This window comes from Orbicella faveolata, unplaced genomic scaffold (assembly GCF_042242905.1).
Source record: "Orbicella faveolata isolate gen_17 unplaced genomic scaffold, um_ofav_v1 contig_25, whole genome shotgun sequence".
NCBI lineage: Eukaryota > Metazoa > Cnidaria > Anthozoa > Scleractinia > Merulinidae > Orbicella > Orbicella faveolata.
This window is the reverse complement of record NW_028301553.1, coordinates 15,352,061-15,375,000: the sequence shown is the minus strand read 5'-3', so window position 1 is coordinate 15,375,000 and position 22,940 is coordinate 15,352,061. Positions and strand designations below refer to the sequence as shown.

The window sequence follows — 22,940 nt, the reverse complement described above, 5'->3', positions numbered from 1 at the left end:
ATAAATGTGATCAATTTTCGCGCCAAGCGTTAGTTACATCGGAAATTCTCCGACTAACGACCGATCCACCTGTTCGCGATGTCGAAGCTCAGTCTTCGTCAAAATCCGAGAAGTCGTCATCGGCGAATGCTTGTACACGTGTGGACTGGGGTTGAGGTCTTTTAAACTCGAACACAGGACTCTGTCGGCCAGTAAATTGCGCTGAACCTGGGCATGAAACGAAATGATTTTCTTTAATTTTCACTCCCAAAATTTTTTTCTTCGCGAAAATGTAAGAGGCGAGACAAAAATGAAGATCGTTTTACCTGAAGACTGTAATGTTCCTCGACCTTGATCGATTGTCCTAAAAGACAAGAGTAAATTCGCAAGCACGTAAGATAAGCTGAGAGACATGTTTGTTGATCAAACAACAACGGCAACGGCAACGAGAACGCCACCAAACAAAAGGTTTAAGAAGGAATCCACCAGAAGTTCGAGTAACAAGCAGACAAAAACTTTGTACTAAGATTATTTGCATCGTATTGCAAACTTCTGTGCGACTGTTTTAAAGGAGCTCAGTCACGGTTTGCGCATATTGAAAAGTTTAGCCTCAATTTTTCAAATTCGTCGTTTGGAATCCGTGTTAATCTTCTCCATCCTTAGCCATCCTTGTTCCTTTATGGTTTATCATTATCTCTTTGGTGTTTTTCTATCTTATTAAACTGTTATTTTCAGGTTTTCTACCATTTAAAGGTAATTTTGTACGTGGCCAAAATAATTCAAAATACCGTGACTGAGCGTGTTCTAGGCTAACTCGATAACCTCGCGGTTCTATTAGCCTCCATGCACAAACTGTAGCCCATTGTCACCTTAATTGTTATATATGTATCTTTTTTCTTTTTTTATGCTAATATTGTAATTTCAAAACTGTAAGTACAAAATAGCTTTTAGAAAAAAAAGATTTTAATATACACTATTCCAGTACAAGATTTTTGTACACTAATAACTGAAATTGCTCGATCTTCTATCGGATTTGATCTTAATGTTTAGAACAATGGTTGTGCACGTGCGTTATAAATTTTTGGACATTTCTTTACCGTCTTCTGCACAACAACAACAACGTGAAATGACTAATTATAAGCTCTGCGTATTTTGGAGAACGCGAACGCTGGCGTTATATGTTTAGCCTGAACAAGTTCTGAGACCAATAGCCGCACTGAACAGATCTAGACAATTGCGAAATTCAAAGGTACAATATAAATTCATTTTTTACTAGGCGTTTTCCTCGGGGTCGCCGTAGTCATTGCTTCAGTTCCCGATTAACTCTGGTCTTCATTTCTATGGCATCTGCTGAGCGTATTTCCAGTTTTCATGAAGTTAACAAGGGCTGATTCTTACCGTCTGGCTGGTGTCGTCTCATCGAAAGAGGAAATGGAAAAGTCGCTATCAACATCATCTTCATTCTACGAGATACAAAGACAAGTTAAGATACATTCGAAACAAAGTGGCACCTCTTGGACAGGTATGGAAAAGATCTTTAAAAAAAATCACACTGACATGAGAAAAACTAAATCAATCGTAATGCGAGCAGTTATTTTGAAAAACACTCAACAAATGGCTAACAGTAACAGCCATACACTGATTATCCAAGTCTTTTTCTTCGGAAACCAGACTACAAATTCTTTTTCAAGCACAAAACGACTAAAACAAGACCAGGGGTCCGTTTCTCGAAGGTCCCGAAAAGTTTTCGCACCCGGAAAGCCGTATCAAAATCTCAAACCTTATGATTACAGAGCTGTTTTATTCACATATTCTTAATATGAACAGAGTTTTTCTTCATGCAAGAAGTTTCAGGCGCATACACCTCTCTGTGTTTAGATACAGATGAACTAAAAATGGCCTTACGGGCCCGGAAAGTTTCGAGAAATGGACCCCTCAACAGAGAGACCACCAACTTGATGTACCACACTAAATTCTCAGAAGGAACATCAGTAAAAATATGTATATTTTTTGAATTTACAGCTGAAAAAGTCAATTAAGTAAAGCAAAGACATTTTGTGGTTGGAGAACTGCAAGCCAGGAGTGACACTCTTTCAAAAGCGCATGCGTCTTACCTGACGTCCCGACGACTGCTGAGCAGTAGTTCTCCGAGGCTCACTTCTTTCGTTACCATTCCCCTGAAAGTGAAGCGACACTCCACCAGCAGGTTTCTTGGTTGAAGAGCCGAGGGTCAAGCTACGCTCCAGAGATTCAGCCAACTCGCGAACCTTCAAAACAACAAAGGAACGAATTACTCTGGTCTTCCTTCACAAGAGTAATCAAAATTTGTTTTTCCTCACTATATAAATAGAAAGGTGACGAGGATAAAGAAAATCATCAATCAGAGGATATTGCCTTGATGAAACTTCAAAGTCTTAAAACTAATATCAGAATAAATACATGTAAAAAAACAAGTTACAAGAACAAATATTTTGAGCCTCCGGATTACCAAAAAAAGAAACACTCACTTTTTCGCCTCGTGGAGCAGCTTTGGGGATGGTTTTAACTGCAGCCAGCTGTAACACAAAGAATAAACAGAATGTACATGTTAGTAGGGAGTTCAAGTAGCTACGACGGCGACGCCGAGGACAACGTCGATTAAAGAACGAACCTTTATTTTACCTACGAATCTCGTGAGCCTCTAAAGTCATTTAGTTCGTTTTTCTTTGTCAAAACTATCTTGAAACTGATTATGGAACACAACCTAAAATTACATGCAGCTAAAGACAGGAATTGCACCCTATTAACGAGCTAACCATTCCCAAGTCAGCGCTAACTTAAGCTAACCGAAACGCTACTCAGGCTAACCGGAGTGCTGTTTAGGCTAACCAAAGTGATATCCAGGCTAACCGGAGAACATTTTAGTATGGTGCAATCCACCGTAGGAAAAACGATGGCGGCTGTACATGTTACCACAATGCCTTGCGAACCTAACACAGCCTATAAGGCACTAAGAAAGCCAAATGTTTATAATATTTGTCCCTGTACAAAGGACATTGAGTAGCCTGGGTTTGAAGATTTATAACGTTTCTGTACGTTTTTATAAACGTTTTTAAAGTTGTCGTGCGCTAAGAACTGTGGGTAAATGTACCAGTCGCCATCTTTTTTCTTACGGAGGATTCCTGTCTTAGCCGCAATTGTCAAATTCGATAAATAAATTTCAAAAATTACTGGTTCACGTCCTCTACACAAAGCAGAATTTGGTCATTTCACGTTGTTGTTTTACAGAGGACGGAAAAGAAAAGTACCGAGAATTATTATGCACGTCCACAGCCATTGTATTGTTCATTATATCTCTCAAGTACTACGCGCGCTGTGATTAATCAATTTAGCGGGCCCTATTCTACTGTACGGCCCGCTAAAATTCAAAGCTGTTTTTGTTGCGAAAATGTACGTTACAATACGGACCTCGAACTCGGTTAGTAAGAGGTATTTAAACGTTTTGTTTGGCGAAGTTCCCGTTGTGGTTTTTTTTAACTCTTAGTCTAATCAAGACAAGAGACAAAGAACAAAGAAAACGATGGGATTGCGAGCTGTAAGTAAAAACAGCGCGTGGATTGCGAACCTCTTCAATGTCTGAATCTGAATCCTGGTCTTCTTGAGAGGGAATGTGAACTGCTACTCTGTGAGTAGGTTGGGCTGGCGGCGGTTTGACAGCTTCTCTGTGAAATAGAACAAAACACAAATTAGAACACTTAAGCAACAGCCCACTTTAGTCTTAAATCAGGTATGAAATGAACTTGCTCCTGCAACATATAACTCGTTTAATCCTCACCAAACAGTTTCAGGTAAATTTATTTAACACATAAAACGAGCGCTGAAATTTTGTCTAAGGCAACTGATGTAGTGCTTTTGAAGTGATATACGTGAAAGAGTTCATCAGTGATATGACATACGAGCCTTTAGGCGAATGTGCACGAGTGGGATATTCACAGATTACTTGGAGAAACTTATGACCATTGAGTGAAGATTTCTAACTAATTTCCAAAACTGTCCTGAAATCATCCAACGGTTATTTCGTAAATTTCCAAAAATTTTCGAAGATTTACTCTGACGAAGACCTCCGACAATTTTTCTCGACATTCGTTAGAAACCAATTTGTCTGACTGCAAGGTTACCTGTTACTCTGAGATAAGCACAAATGCTTTCCGCAAGTTTTTAGCCTACAGTGTAGGCATTTTCCATGTGTTCACGAGTTATCGGTATTAGCTCGCGATCGAGTGGACACGCCGCCATATTGTCTCAGGAAAAGTGGGCGAGGAGGGGGTGGGGGCGGAGGCGGAGGCGTAAGTTCTACATGGTACTTACTCTTCTGAATCCCAGTTAGACTCTCCTTCCTCTTCATCTTCCTCCTCTTCCTGTGATCCTTCCGTCACGCTCACTTCGTCTTCAGATTCGCTCAAAGTTCGCTCAGTCACCGACGTGCCGTTGAAGGAGCGGTCCGTGACGGAAGTAACGCTGACTGTCATGTCACCACCACTGGTTGAACTAACAGAGAAAAAAACTGGTCTTAACATACACAAATCCTATAATTACATGTTAGAAGACGTTGCTCGTCAAATATTATCAATCAAAGTTATCAAAGTCGACGTCGAGTGGCGTCATCAATCGGTGTAACATTCGACTCCGATCAACCAATTCTTTGCAGTACTTACCCTGTAGACCCTGGGGTCCCTCTTGGAGCAGGTGACTTTCGGCCGGGCTGCAGTGAAGCAGAAGTACGGACAGCGGTTGCCGTAGACTTGAATGTTGGAGGTTTAGCCGCGGGAGAACGGTTGCCAGGACGAGGACCCGAGGGAACTAAAAAGAAAGTGAAGGGAATCATTTTCTTAAATATCAGGGACTTTAAAATACGCCACGGCGAGCTACTACTACGGCTACTTTGGCCGTGAGGGTCTAGGCTGACAACGCCGTTTTCTTCGCAAATCTCAAAACGGATTAAGACTTCGCTGTACGTGAACGGCAATGGCGTGTGCAGCCTCTGCGTGTCTTTACAAAAATAGCTTCGTTCAAGTAAAAACCAGGGGCTTTATTCTACTTTCATGCGACATAAGCTTGATTAATGACGATGTTTTACTTCTTCTGTATCCGTCTTACATCTCCCACGATCTCCGAGAATTAAGTTTTTGCCTTTTAGAACCGCCTGTACTTCCAACCACAAAACAAAATAGCACTTATAAAAAGCTCGATTTCAGCACGGACAGGGTGTTCGTACAACGTGATAAATCTGGAAATACAGAACTTTTAATTCTAATCAAATACATTTTGAACAGAATTAAACAATTATAGCTCAGGTCAGTATATACGAAGCTTTCTTATCTGCGACCATTCGGCCCGCTACAAATATAACTGTAGTTGACGGGAGATGTTTAAATAATTCAAATTTTCTGTACAAATGACAAAGAAACAATTACCTTAAAACCGAATGTTATGATTGAGTACTTTATGCTCGAACTATTATGTTTCATACTGCAACAAACGTTTTGCCAATTTTTAAAGGATTCTAATTCAAAGTTGCAACTGAAATATTCGTAATAGAATTATCTTGAAATCCATTTTCTTCCTCGCCCATGTCCGTAATCTTTTACTAACTATAAAATTATCATCATTTTTTGAGTCCTGTTCTACAAAATCACACCATTAATATTGGGCATCCTGTGATCTACGAATATCTAGTAGGCTAAGAATGGATGATAAAAGAGTACACCAAACCTGGTGAGCTTGGTTTCCCTGTGGCGGCCCCACTGCGGTACGTTTTCTTTACAATGTCGTCCAACTCGTCCACGCATCTAAAAGAAAGATAGTTTTATAAACATGATAATATACATAAAAAATTACTCGATTCTGATTGGCTGAGAGCAGTGCAGTTCAAGGGTAACACACCAGTGCAAAAAGTGTAACACCAGTGCAAATTACACATCGTAATTCTAGATTATGATTGCATGAAAAACAATAGGAAATTTTCTAAGTCAATGATATCACGTAAAATGACGACGAAAATTTTGTGCGGAAACTTTGAACAAAGTTTTCTCGAATGAGAAAAATGGCTTCTAGAAAGATCTTCCGGCACTTCCACCACGCGAATTATATCGTATCGTATCGTATCGTATCGTATCGTATCGTATCGTATCGTATCGTATCGTATCGTATCGTATCGTATCGTATCGTATCGTATCGTATCGTATCGTATCGTATCGTATCGTATCGTATCGTATCGTATCGTATCGTATCGTATCGTATCGTATCGTATCGTATCGTATCGTATCGTATCGTATCGTATCGTATCGTATCGTATCGTATCGTATCGTATCGTATCGTATCGTATCGTATCGTATCGTATCGTATTATATTATTAATAAGTAATCATACGGTTTTTCTTGTTCAATTCGGAATTACTTTTCACTTGTGAGTTTTTTAAAAACCTGAAATTGCACGAGCTGCTTCGGCGAGTGCAATTTCTCACTCGTGTAAATTAATTCCAAATTGAACTCGAAACCGTATGATTACCTACAGTTATAGCTCGCAACGCTTTTGCAGAGTGCACAGTTGAAAGTATAAGCAAATACCACGACAAAAAAAAATCCAAACTTCAACTTACTCTTGTCTTACTGCAGTAAAATTCTTGATTTTCTAGTGGAATGAAAGAAATAAACAATCAAGACTTTGAGAAATAGCACTGGGTAGCATGCTATACAAACACACCAACAGAAAAAATGTTTGAACAACAAAACTCACGACAGGCAAATGCAATAAGAAACAACGACGGAAGGAAATGCGAGCTGCACGTAGCTTAGTTCTGACATAACCATTCTGTTAATAACCTATAAAATGTAAAACTTCACTTCACCTTGCTCAAGGCTTGTCTCTCTGTTTTCAGAGCGGCCATTTTAGCCTCCATTTTCTGTGAGGACAGCCTCCCATTTTCCTAACAGTAATAAACAAACCAAAAGATCAGACACTTTATACGCCGCGCCAAACCTGAGAGTTACTTACAACCTTTAATAGTTACCACACGCAGTATTTTTCTTGGAGTGAAAAGCTTACAAAGGTTTCGAAATAAGTAGTACTTACAGGCGATAATCCTTGTTTAGCAAGTTTCTGGTCCAGAATCTGAACAATTTCTTGTCTACACGCACGCACTTCATCAAATCTGTGGTTAAACCGAGCTGGAAAAAACGTTATAAGATCAGAATTAGCCATGCCAAAAACGGACGAACCTAGTCTCCTTCGCACGCGTTATTATGATCGTCACGCAAGCGTTGTGTGACGATCCTAATAACGCCTGCGAAGGAGACCAGAAAGAACTATGACGGCAAATATTTCACTGCTTTTAATACCATAAGAAACGCACAAGCCGAACTCCCTTAGTAAAGGCTTCACATACATGATTTTGAAATTACGTTAGGTTCCTATTTCTTGGCCACTCCAAGCCAAGCTAGTCAGGGAGGTAGTCACGTGATTGCATGGGCATACACTAACTCTTTGATTGGTTAAAAGAGTTGGAAGTTAGCTTCGGTACAATGCGTTTGAATGAAGTATAATTTAGCATAATTTACATGAACATAATTTAGTAAAACATGAATTAGAGAGGGAGATATTGGGGGGTTCTGAACACTGCAATACCGCAAAAAATGCGGCAAATACCGCAAAAACAAAATCGCTAAATATCGCAATACTTCAATACCGAGTGGAAACGCGATGTCATACCGAAACTACTACTCTGTATGTCAAGGTTCAGAGCAAATAAAACGGAAATAACAACTAAGAATTTGTTAATGAACGTTAGGTCAGGTAATTTTCGACTTAGACAAAATAAGTAACATCCACTGGCGTGGCTGGCTAATAATTAATAAAAAATAACATACCCTTTTACGATTGCGACTCACGGAATTGCAGTTTTCTGTTACCATGAGAGCTAGGTTTCATTGGGAATGTCCAATCATAAACTGGAAAAGGCTCGGAAAACGTTGGAGGACCAGGAGGATAATTTTTAACAACGTCCAAAATGCTAAAAAAACGCATCTCGCAAGTTCGGATACCGCCATACCAAATTTCGAGATTATAATAACCGAAATACCGCAAGAAAAGTTGTCCAATACCGCAACACCGCAATACCGCAAACCCCAATGTCCCCCTCATTAGAGACCTCATTGTAAGTTCTCAAACTCATTAATAATTCATCAAGTTTAGACAAGGGAAGTCATGACCGTGACGGTGTTTGGATATCTGATCTTAATTAGCATAGATTTTTACGATTTTATTTCTTTGTTTTCTCCTTAGTTTTAGTTTCGATTGAGAAGAGATATGAAACACTCAAGACAGTGTTTGACCACATTTCCAAACACCTCGAAGTTCGTCAAAAATACTCCGCTACGCGTCGTATTTTCAACTCTCTTCTCGGTGTTTGGAAATGTGGTCAAAAACGATCTTTCGTGTTTGATATATCACTTCTTACTTGTAATTAGCTTATTGTGGGGCATTGGATGAAACTCGCCGGCTTCGAGAGTGGTTGTGCCCTGCAAAAAACAAGAAAATAGTGACTTTGACCTGTTTAGTTACTGAACTGTAACCCAATCCACATTAACTGTTAAAATCCAAACGATGCACTGGTTACAAATGGAACAGTTGCACTTCAGACCCAAGCCTAAGCAGTCATTCTTGAGCAGAATTCTTATTTAAGCATAAAATAAGGATTTTACAAGTTTTATTCATGGTAACGTGGAGTAGGTCAGGCAATTACACTGCTGATGTTTCGAGCGACAGTCCTTAGCTAATACAGGGCTGTCAACCAAGAATGAGGAGATAACAATCCTAATTTGTAGAGACAAATCTTTATTCTGTGAGTGCAGGGCGACAAAGGTTTTCCATTTCGGCCTGTTACTCTGTATTGTACTACAGTCATTTTTACTCAGAATACTGAAGAGAAAAAAGAGAGAAGGCATGTTTTTGGCCAGCTCAAGAGTAGTGTCCCTACGAGTAAACACGAGAAAAACAGAGAAAAAACTCACCCACTCAGAGCTGGAGAGGCCTCTATGTAAAGAAAAGAAAAAAGAAATCAGGTCAAGAAGCAACCACAGATCATGTAAGTAGGATACCAAATCACGTGCGCGGTTTTGATCCTGCACCCGATTGGTCAAGTAGTAAACATCTTAGCTGTGATTGCTAGCGAGTTCTTGGAGATACATGCGGATATGAGAATGACAGACTTGAATGCATTACCTATACAGAAAGAGTTAATTAAAGCCAAAGAAGAGGACAGGAACTCACGAAGTTATCTCCTTCACGTCTTCAATAGTTTCTGTGCTTTCGTTTGCATCGACATCTTCCACTTCTCTGAAAAAGATCAAAGAATAAAAGACTGTGAATGAACTTCCAGTGTATGACCATTCATAGGAAAGCTTCTAAAGAGTACTTTTATGTGGCTGTACAAGGCGGTTCTAACTTCCAAGTTTGTGAATGAAACCCTAACGCGTGACCATTCAAATGAAAGCTATTGAGCACTGCTTTCACGTGCTACTGTTTATTATGCTGTGCAAGAAGAAACTACGATTTGAACGTGGAATTTTTTTCTTCTTACACTTTTGGCACCACAGGAGCAGGAACCTCTTCTTCGGATTCAGATTCGCTTGGCTCAAAGTCTATAGAAATGGAAATATTAAAGGTAAGCATCAAAAGGTCGAACTAAAGCACAAACTAAAGCACGCTAAAGAACAAACAAATGGCACAACCAAAATAAAGATCTCTTGAAGGGGCAAAACATATTCACATAATAAACTCAGACTTCCTCGTGTTACGTAGACCTTAAGGCCGTAAAAATGGAAAGCACATTAGCACTCCGTAACACGATTGGTTTACGGATGATTTCCAGTCCGTACTGCGCACTCTCGAGAGTTTGATTACGTTTTCTGTTTTGTTTCATGTAAGACATCACAAAATGTAAACATTTCGCAACATAGATGCAAAGCTTTGTGTTTCGTTCTTTCTCGTATCACTTGATGAAACAACTTTGCAGCTGTAAAAATCAATGAAGCTGTTGGAAAAGAATTTGAAAGGCCTTAAAGATAAGGTATGGGGTTTGAAATGAATAACATCGATTCGCATTCCATCGAGTGAGACTTACAATGTTTGTAAACATTAGGGTATCGAGACTGCGCAATACGGACTGGAAATCATCTTAAAGTTTCCAACAGATTGGACAAGAAAAAAGGGTAAGAATACGTTGCAAATAAACTTCCTTCGCTACTTCATTTCATTTACTAAAATTTATCAACTAACTGAGAAACTAAAGAAAAAAACAAAAAAACAAACCTTGTTCTTTGTCCTCTGTCAAAGTCGATTCGAAAGATGCAGAAACGCTTGCCACTGAAAATACAAAAAAAAAGAAAAAACTAAGATCTGGTTTATCTGCAATCTCTACAACAGCAAAAATCCCACGAGTACTTAAAAAGGTTGGAGCAGCAGTGGCCGATTCGATGTGGAGAAACCCTACTCCCTAACCATCCTTGATCCTTTCGGGTTCTATTTTTACTTCTTTGATGTTTTTCTACATAACTAAATTATTGCTTCGCCTGAGATGAAAGTTACTTTAATTTGTACAAAGAACTTAAAGGCTGTGAAGGGAAAGGAAGGTCAAGAACCATTGGGAGTCCATAAGCTCGAGAGACGCACGTGGTGATCACGTGCAAATTGTTGTACAAAAGAATTACATCACGTGACAAATTCTCATCCAATAGAAAACTTCGTTTCAGTACAGGGTATCACAGAAAAGGTTTCCTTACGTACATGATTTGTCGCCACCTAGAGTTTGTTTAGGAGCGAAGAACGACAACCCCTTGTGCTTCCATCCCGGAATACTCTTCGTCTTGGACACATACGATCTTATGACAGGAACACTTCCCGCCTCTTGCACGTGATACTGCAGAGTCCCAGGTAATGACGACTGAGAACAGTAAAACATGTAGTCTAAACGATACTCCGTGCTGGGAGGGGAGGAGTTCCCAGATATATACTGTCGCCAGTACGGGGATCCCCCTGCGGTGAACACGTAGATCGGGAAAGTGAAGTTCCCGGTGGGTTTTACAAAGGCGGAGAAAGCGAACATATTAGACCATTCATTGGAGCCATCAGAAGATTGACGCCACAAACGATACTGGCCAGACTTGGTTTGATTCGTCGATACGTAAAGAGTAATGGCTTCTCCTGCAAATCAAACGTTATGTATGGTTTCAACCCTTTTACTTTTTTCAACAATATACGTCAACCTTAGCTGATAAAGCTTTGGTCATCTATTGAAAAAACTTTTGCTTCTTAAAATATCACTCAAGGCGCATCTTGATAATGTGGTCTTAATTTTTCAAACCGTCTCAACCTTCCATGATCTTACAGGAGCTACCTCACGGTTTGCGCATCTTGAAAAGTACGCCAAATGTTTCAAGTTCGTAATTTGTAATCCGTGTTAATCTTCTCCATCCTTAACCATCCTTGTTCCTTTATGGTTTATTATTATCTCTTTGATGTTTTTCTATCTTAGTAAACTACTATATTCAGGTTTTCCTCAACTCAAAGGTAATTTTGTACGTGGCTAAAATAACGTGACTGAGATCATATAACCATCCCAGCTTGTTCTTTTTCTTTTAAGATGTTTCTTGTTTCTCTTACTGAACGTAACATCATACATAAAAAACAGCGACTCTTTTCATCGTGACACAGCCGTTCAAAGCGTCAACCCCATTATTTCTACTCTGATTTCCGTGCATTTCTAACAACTAGTCCCGGGAGGATGTATTCGACTTGTTTTAAACGGGGAGGCTCCGCCCCGACGTCCAACTCCTTACCCTTTTGTGTACCATTACGGCAGAAACGGTACTCTTTCGTATACCTTAAAAGTTACCTCTTTAATACGTTTTCATAACCAGCAAGTATTATGACTAAATCGCCAAAAAAGCAAATCTTGTCATTTTCATGTAGTGCTTAATAAATTAAATGATACACTCGTACAGCCATAAGGTACTTCGGCTCGAATATTTTAATTAAAGGCCCTTTTAAATACCTAAAAGACAGATTTTCCTACCGTTTCATATACCTCAGCCTATGAAATCCCTACCCTTTCATATACCTGAAGCCTGACAAAGGTACACCTTTCGGGCGGAGCCTCGCCGTATGGACCATTTCAGGGAGTACCCCCCCCCCCCCCGGGGCATCTAGTACCAGTTGAGATTTACATTTAACTACATTACTTTATTTACCCTCGGATTTCAGAGTAGCTTATGCTGCTAATATCTCAGAGCATTTAACCATCAGATGAGAGATAGACCACCACACCGGGAACTACGTCCCCTACTCTTTTCGATCGAGATAATTCTACTGGAAGTTGTTCTCTCTGATAGGTTGACAGCAAAGACATAAACTGAAAAAGCCGAACTGAATTACATAGCATGCAGTATCTGAAGTTCTTGAGATTCTAAAGACACGCACCGAGCAAAAACCAAACGCATAAAACTTTGAATGTACCTGTTGTTACACTCTTCTCTGGAGATTTTGCTCTTTCTCTTTCAATGGGTTCAGCTGGTGACAAATAACAAGAAAATCATGCAAGAATCACAATACAAGACAACTGACTTGCTATTCAGGAAGACACAAAACATTGACAGATAAGGTTATTGACAATTTGATGTACGACGGTCCTCTCATAATGGGTACCACGAGGATCTCGCGTGGTCAGTCTTGTTTCTCGTTAGGAGCATAGAATCTGTTAGAGACAGGTCTCGTTTCTCGCGAGACACGAGATCGAACGAGAACTAAAATTGCTTTCTGTACAACTCCGAGCTAAGTTGCACTAACCTTGAACAGGGCTTTCAGTTTGTCTTGGAGCTGGCACAGGGGGTGTAGAAGCTGCAGATGTCAACACAGAACACAATTATTTAAATATTTCCGGGGTTCGTATGTAAAATTCTCCATCCAGGTTAAAGCCCAGGCCAAACGGACACGCAAGTAGTCGCAAGTAGCCGCAAGTTGAACTTGCGCAGAGACTTGCGTTGGGTGGCCAAACGGACTCGCAAGTTTCCTCGTAAGTACACGCAAGTCGCAAAAAAACCACTTCAAGGCAGACATATCCTGTGTTTCGTTGGCTAATAGGTTACAATGGACGTCACTCAACTTTTTTTGACTTGGGTTGGGTGTGGAAACGCTGAAAAACTTTCGTTGTCTTGAATGCAAATTATTTTGATCGCGACCAAAGTGCTTGATTGCAAGTCAACGCAAGTGCACGCAAGTGCACGCAAGGCCCGGCCAAATGGAGTCGCAGGTATACCTCACCGGGAGCCTATTTGCAGGCTAGCTGAAAATTGAAGGACCGATACGTAATGCACACTCTTCAAAGACAACCACAAGTGAGTTAAAAGTAAAATCAAAATACCAAGGAGTGGAGGCGGCTGAGCATTGAATGTGCGCTGAACTCTGTCTGTCTCCACCTGCAAGGTAATAAAATATGAAGTACTTATTAGTCATGCAAATTAACACTTCACTTTAAATGGTAGCAAGACTTGAAAAATGTCTTTATAAAACTTATACCCGCCTCCTCTCTCACTTTCTCTCTCAGTTGTTCTGACTCAGTGAAGGTGTCCAGAGTGAGACGTAAATGCAGGAGGGCCATTTATCTAATAATCGGATTTGTCCACTTTATAAGCACAAAAGTTTCACTGCTAACCGTTCAGACGTCAGTATACTGTAGTATTCTGTCTACTGTAGCTTCCTTACCTTTTGTGACTCCAGTGCATTACTGAGGTCTTGAACTTGCTGGAAAAGAAGTATTTCAATTGTTAACTAAAACAAAGAAGCTCCAGTAACAACCTACATCCCATTGATAACTATCGATTGGTCAGTTAGTCTGTCAGTTGGTCTGCCATCTATCAGTCAGTCAGTCCATCTGTCCCACAGTCAGTCAGTCAGTCAATCAGTCAGTCAGTCAGTCAGCCAGTCCGCCGGTCGTCGGTCGGTCGGTCAGTTGATCGGTCCGTCGGTCGGTCCGTCAGTCCGTCGGTCCGTCGGTCCGTCGTTCGGTCCGTCGGTCGGTCGGTCCATCAGTCGGTCCGTCGGTCCATCGGTCGGTCCGTCGGTTGGTCCGTCGGTTGGTTGGTCGGTCAGTCAGTCAGTCGGTCGGTCATTCCATCAGTCAGTCAGTAAGTCATTCTGTCAGTCAGTCATTCCATCAGTCAGTCAGTCAGTCAGTCAGTCATTCCGTCAGTCAGTCAGTCAGTCAGTCATCACTTACCATAGTCAGCTTTTGTATTTTGTTTTCGTAGTCTTCAGAAAGTCGATTTTTCTCAATTTTTTCATTCTGTAAGTTTTCTTCATACTGGCTCAACATTTCCTGAAACTAAAGCACATAGTGACCTATATAAATATTACATGATATTTTGGGTGTTTGCACTGGTTAAACCATTAACTGTTCCAAGAGAAAGATTTGGAAGAGCCAGATGACTCTCCAGTGATTGAACTGCACATGATACTAGTCTATTTCAGGTTAATCCCAGCATTTTTTCAGACTTGCTTTTAATTAACAATTCACCACTACCAAAATGTTTTGTGCATCTGGGTAGAGCGAGGTACAATGAAAGTAAAGTATCTCGCTCAGAAACATGACTTGACATATGGCTTTGGTTGGTGCATGAACCAAGGGCAGTTTGATACAGAGTTGAACATGCTAACCAGCAGTCCACTGTGCCAAGGAGGGGGCAAATGAGGCAGATGAGGCAGCATGGCTAAGTGGTTAGGGCACTGGACTCGAAATCTGGAGGTCGTGGATTCAAGTTCCACTCTGACCACTAAGCTGGAGTTGTTTCTCGGTAGACCCTAGTTCAACTCTTTGGTCATGCTTGTAAATAGAAAACTGGTCTGCCTCCTGCCAGTTGGGATTTTAAGCCTGTCATGTTTAGTTGATATATTATTTTGTTTCTTTAAGTTGAAGTGGCATGCCTGTGAACTACAGTGGAGTTAGGTACAGCTAAGCATACTGACCACTATAAACAACAACATTTGAACATTTTTTTGTGTGTATGCCACGCGAAAAAATTTAATAGTTTAAGGTTGGTTTTTACGCTTGTGAAGTGATCTATACCTGCCCCATTTCTTCTCTGTGTTGTTTTTTGGATTTATCTTCCCGAGCCTTGAATTTCTGTTGCATTTTCTGCATCTCATTCTCTAAATTTTGCTGTGTTTCTGCTTTTATCTGAGTAGCCTGGAAAGGAAAAAGAAACACAGCATTAGTAAAAATATAAGAGATGACAATTTTAATATGTATAAGCCAGGGGAAACCATGTGAATTATGTAACAGTGCACTTGTCCTTGCCACAGATCCAGCATTAATCTTACAGGGAGATTAAACAGAAATCAATTTGAACAGCTATATCACAGATCGTATACCATAAAAATTTCAAAATAATATTTATCTTCTTCTCTAGTCATAACCCCCAGTTAAACGTGGGAGTACAGGGAAACTAAAGAACCCAGAAAAACACACAGAGAAAACCACAACCAACAACAAAATCCATTCTGGTGAAGACAGCTGTACTATAAGTTTGTTGTATCTTTGTATGGCTACATGGCAGCATTAGGCGTGTCCCTGAAGAGTGTATCATCAAGCAATAATCTTACTGACCCTTTCTTCCAACTGCACCATAAACTGCTGCGACATTTCAGCTCGGCTGAACTTGGAAGGAGAATCAGTTTCATCTTCATCCTGACAAAAACTGAAACATGTAACTATAACAGAACATGACTGAGAGAGAAGGTGACAAAGTAGCAAGTATTAGTGAAGTGAACAACGCTACTCCTCTATAGATGGGAAGAGGTGTTGGACAGTGTGGGGTTAGATAATATATAGATTTAGCCAAGCCTAAGAGCGGAGCTCCTGATTGCAATAACTGACAATAAAGGAAAGAGAGAATTATTTTTTCTTGGATCAGAAACTCAAAAAATGATCAATTGTGAGCATGTAATTGTTCAGCGTGTGGTTTTGCTATTTTTTTCCAGTTAAATTTAAACAAACTATACCCAACAATCCTAACCAAGATTGTAGAAATTATGTACGCAATATATCAGGGACTTTCCAAGAGACAATTGTACAAGGAATATGTCAAAAGAAAAGTCAACAATGCGCCAGGGGTTAGTTTGCGCCGAAATTTTGCCTTTGCAAGTACTCCTTCCTTCTCCCCCAGAGAAATAACATGACTTGAGCCCATGATCCAATCGGCAAACCAGTAACTGGTCAGCGGTCAACTTTAAACCAACACGCAACCTCGATGAGCTCTAAACCTGAGCCCACAATATAGTCACGTGATACTGGTCAGCAGATAGCTTATTGTGACAGCTGTCAATTAACAATAGCGTGGACGCCCAAAATCAAAGATGTAGCTATGGTAATGGTGCTACTCTCTTAGTTTTCAAGGTATTCACGTATGGATGGATGTAAGTACGTACGTACGGACAGTCACATGACAACCAAAATTTTTTGGATTGATGGCTTACCAAATTTTCTAAGGTATGGGGCTCTACTCACACGCCTTCGGTGTGCAGGAGCTCCGCTATAAAGATGTTTACCCTGGATAGGGTACAAAATCTGGGAAAAATTTAGGAGAGGGAATACCAAGTCCTAGTTTCTTGATGCTGCAGACACTGACCAAGGAAAAGAAATAAAACAGCATGTGCCTAGTCCTTGCTTTAATCAAATCAGAGGAAAAATGTAAACAATACTTACCCTTATTGAACCTATCATTGATGTCCTTTCTTCTGAAATGACAAAAATATCAAAATATTGTCAAAAAATCTAGTTATTCTGTGGTTTAAAAGCTTGTTCAAGCACAAAGCATCACAACAGTTACATCATCAAGTTGAATACACCAAAACATCTCAGCTAGGGCCACAAAACAAAAGGTGCTAACATATGGTAAGCGAATATCTCTATGCAGTAAGTAAGGGATGGAGGCATTAGAGGCTGGTTTTCACTAGAGACAGAGTCATAGTCAGAGTCATACTCAGAAGCGTAGAGTGATATGATCTAGTGAAAATCAAACTGACGGAGTCAGAAGCAGAACACCGCATCCCCCTACGACTCCGTCACTTACGATCCAGTGAAAACTAGATTGTCGGAGTCGGAAGCAGAAGCAGAAGAATAAACCAATCACAATGTTCGTTTCCGGGCCTTGTGATCGGTTAGTTCTTCCATTTCTGCTTCCGACTCTGAAAATGTAGTTTTCACTTGATCATAAACGAGGGAGTCATAAATGGAATCGGAAGAAATGGAAATGTTCCGATTCTTCTGACTCCGATTCCGTCGAGCTTAAGACTCCACTTATGACTCTGATTTTCGATTTTCACTAGGTCATAAGCGTTCTTATGACTCTGACTACGACTCCGACTCTGACTCCGTCACTAGTGAAAACTAGCCTTAAGAAACAACTTAAGACAAGGAATCGAAGGAAGGGAAGTTAAAGACAAAGCAACTCACTCAGCTGTTCTCTAAGCGCAGTCACATCCTGTAAAATAAATGCAGAAATGTGACATGCATGGACTAAATAACACTGATAAATTATAATTACTGAATAATAATATTGCTTTTTATCAGTACTGGTTTTGCAACCAAACAAATTAATGCTACATGCATACATCACACCATAGGAACTAAATACTCTGCTACTTTTTCAATATCAGGACATCAGTATAGGTAATCAAACAGTGATAAGTGAAATTATCTCTTACTGTAATTTCATAAGTATTTTATTTGATTACCTTTTAATATCATGGATGACACATTACACTTACAAGTGAAATTATATTTCACATGTGAAATTATAATTTACATGTGAAATTATATTTCACATGTAAATTTCATGTCAACATTATTATCATTATTTTGCTATTCATAGATAGAGTTTGACTCAATTTCCACTGTAACTCACAGCAGAAAACTTATCCCTCTCTGCTTTAACTCTGCTCATATCCTGCAAGTAGGTTCTCTTGAAATCGGCCATTTCTTGCTGCAACGAGAAAGAAACATTCCTGAGCCATCACCTTATTTACTCACACTTTTCATCACCAGGTAGCATCCACCTAAAATATACAGTCACATCTTTAAAAATATTAACCAGTTTGAAAAACCTAAACTGGTTTTAAAAAAATTAAAACAAAAATAAATTTAAACCATAACATATATAGTGAGTAGACTAGCATTGTATGGTATTGTTAGCGCAGTTCACCAAATGGGGGCGGCTTCTTTGCATTTTCAAAGTTTCCGTGAAATGGATTTAAAACAACAAGTAGATTTATAGTCAACTTGGGCTGTGCCCTCATCAACTTCCAGAACAGAACTCCGATTCACAAGCTTATAACCTGGGCAATTGCTAAATAAAGCACCATAGGCCTGCAATGCATGCAGAGACCAAACATTGTCAGCTTTCACAGGCCTTTTATGAAGGCAGAGAAATAGATAATAATTAAAACCAACCTGTTGTTCCTCCTTTTCTTCTTTTTTCCACTGATTGAACATTGCTTTAAGTTCATCAATCTTTTGATCTTCTAAAGTCAACTGACCTCTCTGTTACAAAACAGCAAAACAAAAAAATCATTGTTGTAAACTCTGTTCAGTTCCAACAGATGCTACAACTACACAAAGAAAATAAACGAACAAGAAAATAAAGATATGCTCACGAATGTTCATCTCTTTATCCATCCAAACAGAAATAACAGCAGTACTTATATAAAAAAGAGCTGGTTTTGAGAGAGGCTATATATTCCTTACATAATCTGTAGCTTGCCACTTGGAAGTCACTTTTCTTGTCTCCAAAGATACTCAAAGCAAGAGACCATCACACCATATATACATGTCCGAAAGGTTGTTGTCATGTAACATACCTGTGACCGTGTTAATTTCTTCTCCTCGTCAAGTTCTCGCTCAGTTTTTTGCAGTCTCAGTTTAATCATTTCCAACTCCTCCTCAAGATTGCTCTTCTCTTTCTCTGTCATGCCAGGTTTAGTTTCCACGGTTACTGTACCCACAGATTTCACAGGTGCCGCCGAGATCACCATCCCATTCATTTGACTTGAGTGTTCGCCATGTCGCCTTGACAGGTGGGCTATGACGTACTCATGGCTAACAAATGACTTGGCGCAATATGGACACTGCAAAATGAATTGATAAGATTGAAGTCTGCACCAATAAAAGGTTATCTTGATAGCTCATGCAATTTGGACTCAACTCTGGAATCTGTTAACCTCCTAAATTTTGTCAGGTCACCCCAGCCCCCCACAACAAATTAACCTCTAGTACCTAGTACTGTATTAACACTCAGGGTAGGCTTTCACTACTCTCCTGTGAGAACCCATGATAACAATTTTTGTTTTATCCATTCACTTGTCATGCTTGAATATTGTCACACATCAGGATCAGGAATTCTGTGTTCATGTTACGTTTTAGTTTACAGTCTACAGGAACGAAATACAACCATTGCAAGTGCCCCATTTCTTCTTCTTCACATCTTGGCTTGATTTCTGCCACTCTCTCATACTCAGTCTCTGTTCCTCCCCGAGAAGAGTTTGGGAAAGGAGTGCAGGCTCGTTTCCCAAATAGCAGCTGGAAATCAAGCCTAACTTCCTCTAAGACCACACCTAATGCACATACAAACAGTACCTTGTGTGACCCACTAGCACCAGCCCTGATCAGAAGCTGATACTCAGCAATCCATTGCTTCTGTTTCTGGCATTCTTTTTTCAGTCTTTTGTAGGCTTCCTTTTTTACCTCTAGCTCCTTCTTGGTCTTTTCAGCTTCCTGCGTAAAATTGCAAAAACAACAGTGCCCAATTGTTTGGTTTAGAGGATCTCTGTCCAGACAGGGAGGTGAGTAGACAATGTACATGTCATCATCAAGGTCATTACTGCTTCTTTTCTGGAAAGTACCTTATAATGTATCTGATATTTCCCAGTCTTATATAATATATAAAGAAGTCATACGCTATTACACTACCTCCAACGCTTCTTCTAGTGTCTTGTTGTCTGCGTCAAGATTTGCTGAGAGAAACTGCTGAGAATGCTAACAAGGGAAATAAATTGTAAATAAAATAATGAAGTTATGCTAGTATCATTGTATGAGAATGTGATCTTCAAAATAACTTTGTACAAGTTTCCACTCTCCTGAAAACATCTACCCACAAAAGTTAAATTGACAACAATTAGCAAACTGTTTGAAGATAACTGAGAAGAGGTCTGCCATTGAACAGGATAAGGTGTGCACTGGATTCAAAATACTATCTCATGGGATGTTTGAATGAACTGTTAGTTACAGTTCAACCTCTCAGCCATAATGTCCCTTAAGCCAACACCTCTCCACTGCGGGTACATGTACTTTTATTTTTCACAGAAAACTCCTCACATTTATTTATCCTGGTCCCTAGCAAGAGTGTTCACATTTTTGAGGTTACCATGAATTCATTGCAAGGTCAGACATACATGTATATAGTCAATGGTAAAAAGCATCAAACTAATATTATTTTGTTGTTTTACCAATAAATGGCATTTCTTACCAAAAGGTACTCAATTATGAGCTGTGCCAGTCGAAACAACTTGATATAGTTTGGATCAAAACCAGCACCCTGCATTCCCTGTAAAGACAGAAAACATGTGAGTCACATGTAAGTCACATGATCAGATTAATGCAATGGTGCACAGAAACATTTTATCCAGGGTCAAACCTGGATATCAAGCCTACATATTGCTATTTGCCTGTGGGGATATATTTTACAGGTGCTAGAGGGCAATTTGCTACAGGTTTCAAAAGCACAAATGTTCTGAATAATACATTGTTCAGGCTAGTATCTTGATTATACCATGAATACACTCACCAGCTCTGCTTCTATGTTGCTAAATGTGACATGCATAATGTTATCTTGCAATGTATTTACATCCATTTCTCTCACTATCCTGTCGACATCAACAGAAGCTGAAAACCAGCAAATTGACAAAAAAGACAATGGACTAAATAATTATCTAAAATACCAGTAATATGAAATATAAGATAACTAAAATTGAAGGGCTAGAAGATACAAGTGCAAACATAATTATTATTTCCTAATAAAAATGCTAACTTTAAAATTTTTTACACTCATCAGAAATTTTGCATCAATTCTGATACTTGTGTACAAGTAGAACAGTTACAGTTGTTTTCATTATTTGTCTCCCACTGTATTTTGACTCTCATATATTTATCCCTTGAAAGGCCAGGATGAGGAAAAATGTTCAAACCTGTCCATGTGCACGACACATTTTAAAATAATGGGAACAGAAGATCTATACCAGTCCTGTTTATACACTGTAGCAGCATCATGAAAATAATTCTAGTTAAAAAAGGAATAAACATCACTAAGAGCAATCCACATTACTTAATATACAACTGTTAAATTTACCTTTTGTTACCATGATTCAAGTTCCAGTGTAAAAACTGTAACACTGTACACCAAAACACTTGTGAAACCTTCCAGCTTGATATTAGCATATTCATCTAAACAAATGCTAATTATAAAATTGACTATTTTATAGCCACTGAGGTTTAATAATAGTAATAATAATTTTCTTACCAAGCCTTCGCCAATCAATCTTTTCTTGTCTTCTTCCAAACGAAAAATTCATTCCTAACGTTCAAATAGCATGCAGCACTATGTTATAAGATATCAATGGTATTCATAAATGCACCATTAATTTATCTTAATTATGCATACACAAGGTAATTATGTTGACACCAGCTGCTCTATTTAACACTCAGATGCAATATAATAGGCTATTCACTAGTTATCTTTTGCCTTAAGTTTCAAAATGTGGTCCGGTTTAAGGCCTTTTCTATGAAATGACTTTCATTTATATATGCATTTTTCACACTAATTATACTCGTTTTTGCAAGAAACACTTTAAATGACAACTTGCTTTGAAACAGAGAAAGAAGACAACTTGCTGTTGGCCTACTGTAAAACGCTCAGCTTATAAGCCCCCTTCATGCCCTGGTTCCCCCCCCCCCCCCCCCCCCTCCCACCTTCCCTTCCTCCCACAATGGGCTAAGCTGATGGAAAAAAAAGTACTTGGTTGATAAGTTCCCTGACTCCCCAGCCTCCCTCCCTGATATTAGCTCTTCCCCATCCAGCTTTTCTATATTTACTGATGTCCCTACAGAACATTGCATTGTACTTCAGGTAAGGAATATTTTAATCGGAGTGGCTCTCTTAACAGCTATATACTTACCCGGACGCAAGAAATCAACTCAAAATCGGAAGTATACATATGGGAAGCCTTAGAGACAGCATAAGCATAAAACGCTTTGTAATCAATTTAAAGTCATTTAGCTTAATTCCATAGCGACCTTTTAAAGTCTCTAAATTAATATTAAACAACTCTTACAGGCCAGTTTGAACGTGAAACGTTGTTGATAAATTTTGTGATCACGTAGTAAGGCTGTAAAAGTTGTTCAAATCATACCATGTTGACAATCTTAACTTACCCTCGTTCATGTTTACGGGAATCTCAAAGAATGTTGCTCAGACAACCCTTCATTCGCGTTGTGAGGAATAAACTACGGACTTGTTTAACCACACCAACAAGTGAAATTTGTCACACAAAATGGAAGTTGACATATTTTCAAATTCCCCGCGAGCTGACCGTGGTAAATCAGTTTTTCTTTATGCAGCGAACGGAATTGAATAAGATCATATTACCCTTTAAATTGCAGTTCAAAGACCTCTAAATCACTGGAATATAAGATCACTCACGGAGATGTTTTCTTCCAGAAAGAATGCACGAACTTCAAATGAAGACAGCATGAAAAGACGCGAAACTCTCTCTTCAGGCCTCCTCGTTTTTTTGCTTGAGAACACAAATCTTCTGTCAGGGTA

General features: G+C 39.4%; 1 protein-coding gene across 3 annotated transcripts in view; it reads right to left on the bottom strand.

Moving 5' to 3' along the window:
• LOC110042031 (uncharacterized) overlaps positions 1 to 22,884 on the bottom strand; it is a 23,413-nt gene extending 529 nt beyond the window's left edge. The window contains exons 1-36 of one of the 3 annotated variants that reach the window (XM_020747347.2): positions 22,550 to 22,884; positions 21,639 to 21,692; positions 20,907 to 21,004; positions 20,589 to 20,666; positions 20,033 to 20,098; positions 19,700 to 19,837; positions 18,925 to 19,191; positions 18,518 to 18,607; positions 17,973 to 18,050; positions 17,522 to 17,549; positions 16,772 to 16,803; positions 15,674 to 15,754; positions 15,134 to 15,253; positions 14,288 to 14,392; positions 13,774 to 13,812; positions 13,433 to 13,487; positions 12,859 to 12,909; positions 12,529 to 12,582; positions 10,801 to 11,217; positions 10,327 to 10,380; positions 9,596 to 9,656; positions 9,286 to 9,351; positions 9,027 to 9,048; positions 8,474 to 8,534; positions 7,090 to 7,184; positions 6,866 to 6,943; positions 6,617 to 6,648; positions 5,731 to 5,807; positions 4,674 to 4,818; positions 4,327 to 4,506; positions 3,584 to 3,680; positions 2,487 to 2,534; positions 2,094 to 2,246; positions 1,378 to 1,442; positions 306 to 343; positions 1 to 207 (exon numbers count right to left, since the gene is read on the bottom strand). The exon at positions 1 to 207 is cut by the window's left edge and continues 529 nt beyond it. In XM_020747347.2, coding sequence (XP_020603006.2) covers positions 89 to 207; positions 306 to 343; positions 1,378 to 1,442; positions 2,094 to 2,246; positions 2,487 to 2,534; positions 3,584 to 3,680; positions 4,327 to 4,506; positions 4,674 to 4,818; positions 5,731 to 5,807; positions 6,617 to 6,648; positions 6,866 to 6,943; positions 7,090 to 7,184; positions 8,474 to 8,534; positions 9,027 to 9,048; positions 9,286 to 9,351; positions 9,596 to 9,656; positions 10,327 to 10,380; positions 10,801 to 11,217; positions 12,529 to 12,582; positions 12,859 to 12,909; positions 13,433 to 13,487; positions 13,774 to 13,812; positions 14,288 to 14,392; positions 15,134 to 15,253; positions 15,674 to 15,754; positions 16,772 to 16,803; positions 17,522 to 17,549; positions 17,973 to 18,050; positions 18,518 to 18,607; positions 18,925 to 19,191; positions 19,700 to 19,837; positions 20,033 to 20,098; positions 20,589 to 20,666; positions 20,907 to 21,004; positions 21,639 to 21,692; positions 22,550 to 22,559 — 3,252 coding nt within the window. In that variant the 5' untranslated portion in view covers positions 22,560 to 22,884 and the 3' untranslated portion in view covers positions 1 to 88. Of the gene's footprint in view, positions 208 to 305; positions 344 to 1,377; positions 1,443 to 2,093; positions 2,247 to 2,486; positions 2,535 to 3,583; positions 3,681 to 4,326; positions 4,507 to 4,673; positions 4,819 to 5,730; positions 5,808 to 6,616; positions 6,649 to 6,865; positions 6,944 to 7,089; positions 7,185 to 8,473; positions 8,535 to 9,026; positions 9,049 to 9,285; positions 9,352 to 9,595; positions 9,657 to 10,326; positions 10,381 to 10,800; positions 11,218 to 12,528; positions 12,583 to 12,858; positions 12,910 to 13,432; positions 13,488 to 13,773; positions 13,813 to 14,287; positions 14,393 to 15,133; positions 15,254 to 15,673; positions 15,755 to 16,771; positions 16,804 to 17,521; positions 17,550 to 17,972; positions 18,051 to 18,517; positions 18,608 to 18,924; positions 19,192 to 19,699; positions 19,838 to 20,032; positions 20,099 to 20,588; positions 20,667 to 20,906; positions 21,005 to 21,467; positions 21,573 to 21,638; positions 21,693 to 22,549 lie in introns of those variants that run through there. The other 2 variants (XM_020747348.2, XM_089294795.1) reach the window with 2 other exon arrangements.
• Positions 22,885 to 22,940: the final 56 nt, after the last annotated feature.